Source organism: Micropterus dolomieu, linkage group LG04 (assembly GCF_021292245.1).
Source record: "Micropterus dolomieu isolate WLL.071019.BEF.003 ecotype Adirondacks linkage group LG04, ASM2129224v1, whole genome shotgun sequence".
Taxonomy (NCBI): domain Eukaryota; kingdom Metazoa; phylum Chordata; class Actinopteri; order Centrarchiformes; family Centrarchidae; genus Micropterus; species Micropterus dolomieu.
This window is the reverse complement of record NC_060153.1, coordinates 13,151,022-13,155,313: the sequence shown is the minus strand read 5'-3', so window position 1 is coordinate 13,155,313 and position 4,292 is coordinate 13,151,022. Positions and strand designations below refer to the sequence as shown.

The 4,292-nt window shown below is 44.2% G+C and overlaps 1 protein-coding gene across 1 annotated transcript in view; it reads left to right on the top strand.

Annotated features, from left to right (window-relative positions):
• Positions 1 to 3,828: 3,828 nt before the first annotated feature.
• Positions 3,829 to 4,292, top strand: part of LOC123969677 (intelectin-like) — a 6,443-nt gene continuing 5,979 nt past the window's right edge. Inside the window, exon 1 of the mRNA XM_046047298.1 lies at positions 3,829 to 3,958. Within this exon, the coding sequence (XP_045903254.1) occupies positions 3,949 to 3,958 (10 nt within the window). The 5' untranslated portion in view covers positions 3,829 to 3,948. The remainder of the gene's footprint in view (positions 3,959 to 4,292) is intronic.

Genomic DNA, 4,292 nt, shown 5'->3' with positions numbered 1-4,292 from the left:
ACACACTCACACATGCGGGCGCACACGCACGCACCGCGGCCAGCAGAGATGACGGCCGCGGTGGAGACGGTGAAGTGAAGGTAACGTTAGCTGCAAACTGTCATTTGTTTTTTTTCACAATCTCCCTTGGAATCACTCCAGAACCCCCTGTGACTCTCCTCCCCAGATTTTCTCCAATACGTGCGGGATCTGAGTCTGTGCAAGGTTTGATGACAGCAGAAAGGCTGGCCCCACCTGCAGTCACTCTCTTTTCAAATAAAAACTGGATTGGCAGGACACACCCGTCCTTCTCCACGCACCATCAAAGGGCTCTGTTGTCACCTTAGAATATTTATCTGATGATTTATGGTAAGTCACACCCTGTCATTGAAGAACCTCTTTTGTGCAGAATGATTGTAATCCATTGTAATATAAATAGTGTTATGTAGACAGTAGGTCACATTCAGATGTTGTTTCAGGGAGCTTTATTTTACTATAAACAGTCGACTTACTTCTGAGTTTTATTCACTTTTGTCACTGGTAATGTGGCTTGTAAACACTTTATTACAAATGCATTTATAAAAAGGAACTATATGTGATATACTGTATATGTGTATGAAAATAATACATATTAAAATACATCTTTTGACATTATCTTTCTGCACAAAAGCAATGCCACAATTACAAGGTGTGGCTTACCATACATCATGATATATGGTGAGCTTGCTCAGTCACACGCTCGTTTTCTGTTTCTCTCTTCCTCCAACATCTTGTTATAGCTCTTTACAGCCTCTGCCATGATATTCATACTGAGAATACTGAGCTAACTTCTTCCAAAGAATTTACATTGTACATTCTATCGATTGTTTTCAATTCTACATAGTGCCATAGAAAGCTCCCAGGCGCAGCGAGGCAATGACACCCTTTTCTAAGTCAGTGTACCATTGAAATAATTTTGAAGCTGTTAAAAAACACTACTTAATGTTGCTTTAACTCAGTCTGTGCTTGTACTGGCTGATTATCCAGCATCTCTACTACTGGCAAACTTAAGCATTGCCGAGATTATCCGTCCACCTCACAGATGTGGCATATCAAGATGCTGATCAGACAGCATGGGTATTGCACAGGTGTCTTCACATAGGCACTATATTTTGATAATTAAATGTGTATTAAATAGCCTATATCTCTCTATTATTGCTTTTTAAATGAAAGCTTATGTATCTAACTATACACCTCAACCTTAAAAAAGAAATCATACCATAATATAGACATGTGAGTCATTTATATTGTAACAATCTTTCTTAACAAAAAGACAGCATATAAAATCCAGAGTATTCAATCAGTGCAATGCTGTCACACATCTGGCAGGCCACTGTGCATGACATAGAACCCTTGTGCAGTTTGGATTCATTTTCACTGACACTTTCCAGACAAGTATTTCATTTCTCCCACTCTCGTTGTCGTCGGTACTTTTGCATGCCCTTTTGTTTCAGAGGGGACGCGGGGGGGTTTATGTTCAGGGACACATTGGTGTCTCACAGTGGATTCGAACCCCGGTCTCTCACACCAAAGGCATGTGTCTTATCCACTGCTCCATCACCACCCCCCCAATATGTGATCCTTCCATAAATATGTATACCTACTGTAATACTCCCCCAAACCAGCTGAATGTACCGTGGATGTATGTGCCGTGAATAAGTGTACCAGTGCAAGTTAATCAGTGTACTCATTTGCACTCATTTACTGACTCAATGGTGATCAGAGATGGCATGGAGTACATACTCAAGTACAAGTCATTTTCACAGCAATGCAATGCTGACAAAATAACCTCACCTAGTCAGCCATTAGAACAGTTAGCCAAAGTTAAGACTGCATTAGAAAACTATGCTAGCTACAAAAACATATGCAGCACTGTATGACAGTGAGTGCCCACCAGCAGTAGGTGACAGTCTCACTTTATGATAGCGTCATGATTATGGTACAATCACTGACCTTAATTGAACTAATCATCATCATTGTCTCTATGGCATGGCAAGCCCTACCCAAGGGCGTCACTTTGTGTTGAAAAGTGGTGGGGACATGAGGCCCAGAAGCCTCATGATCCATCAGAGCATCCACCCTCTCCTGAGAGAGCCGCATAACCACACCTAGGTAGGTGAGCCTCTGGGAGAGGAGAGGAGCGCAGACAAAGTCACTAGGGGGCCCGCACGAGGTGGGGCAGCCACACTCGTGGGCTCATAACCATGTTGCTCCCCCGTTGAGGGGGAAGAGGCAGGGATTGGCAACAGAGGATATGGCGCTTCAATACTTGTGACATCAAAGCCAGGCTGCATAAAAGCCGTTCAGCCAGCTACAGCCTGTCCGCGCAGTGTGACGGCAGCACTGACTCCATAGAGACAGTGGCGGGCCGAATAGGAAATTATCTGCTTGTGACATTGAAGCCGGCCGCCGACACACCGGGGAGTGGGGAGGAGGGGAGGGGGGCCGAGTCCAGCCCACATGCAGCCTGATGCTCTCTGCCTCCTGAGCCGAGGACCTCACGGTGTCCACCAGGGTACAGAAATGAGGTCCGAAGAGTCCATCCGGGCTCACCAGGCCTCAACCAGCTCCTTCCTGGTGACTTTGGGGATGATCAACTGCTGGAACCACAGCACCAGATGGACCCGCAACTGCCAGATGCTAATCCGGGCGGTAGTGACAGCTGAAGCGGCACACTCGGTGAGCTGCGCGCTGGCCCCTTTGCTGATTTCCTCTTTCTTTTCCTCCGTCATGGTGGTGGAGTTTGCTGCCAGCTTAGTGAGGGAGGAGGCAATCAGGACTGTGTTATTGGCGGAGGCAGAATTCTGGAATGCGCATTGGTGGGTTTTATCTGTGATATGAGCCACCCACTGCGCTCCAGAGGAGGTCAGGACGGGGCCGTGCGGTCACTGTATGACCTGGCTTCACACCGAAGAAGGTGGTGAGGTTGGGCTCCAAAGGAGAGACTGGGGGAAACCCCAGATCTGTAAATCACTCCACCTTGATGGGAACATAGGTGGAGACAGGAGCCCGGAGATTTTGGCCGATATTCGATATGCCCATATGTTAAAACTCATTTTGACCGATGCCGATACCGATATTTACCCATATTTTTTTATTTCACTGAAGAGAACACTAAGTCTCTCCTGTACTGCTTATACCCTATTACTCATTTGTTGTAGAAACAGATATTAAATAAGACAAATAACATTTAATTCAACAAAAAAGTTAGCATTTTGCAAATGTAGACATAGACATTCACCACTGAAAAATAAGTAAATTATTTCACTTGGGAGAGGATTATACCACATATTTTCTGAGCTGCAAACAGTACTGTAATGGTAAGCTATCTATGGCACAAAATAAAAGCAGGTGTTGTCCATACTTAATGATGTGCTTTAAAGCATAACAAACAAGGCTGAAAAATATTCGGCTGCTGTGGCTGTAGCTGAGCTAATATCTATGCTGTGCTTAAAATGTCCTACAATCTTCCTCCTGATTCAAACACGATGAATAAAAAAAACTAAATTTATTTCGTATTAAACCGGCCCGAGGATGAACTGTTTATTAACAGGCTGCAGTCTCTGCCTGCTGGCTACGTTTGTTGACTCCTACACACTCACACATGCGGGCGCACACGCACGCACCGCGGCCAGCAGAGATGACGGCCGCGGTGGAGACGGTGAAGTGAAGGTAACGTTAGCTGCAAACTGTCATTTGTTTTTTTTCACAATCTCCCTTGGAATCACTCCAGAACCCCCTGTGACTCTCCTCCCCAGATTTTCTCCAATACGTGCGGGATCTGAGTCTGTGCAAGGTTTGATGACAGCAGAAAGGCTGGCCCCACCTGCAGTCACTCTCTTTTCAAATAAAAACTGGATTGGCAGGACACACCCGTCCTTCTCCACGCACCATCAAAGGGCTCTGTTGTCACCTTAGAATATTTATCTGATGATTTATGGTAAGTCACACCCTGTCATTGAAGAACCTCTTTTGTGCAGAATGATTGTAATCCATTGTAATATAAATAGTGTTATGTAGACAGTAGGTCACATTCAGATGTTGTTTCAGGGAGCTTTATTTTACTATAAACAGTCGACTTACTTCTGAGTTTTATTCACTTTTGTCACTGGTAATGTGGCTTGTAAACACTTTATTACAAATGCATTTATAAAAAGGAACTATATGTGATATACTGTATATGTGTATGAAAATAATACATATTAAAATACATCTTTTGACATTATCTTTCTGCACAAAAGCAATGCCACAATTACAAGGTGTGGCTTACCATA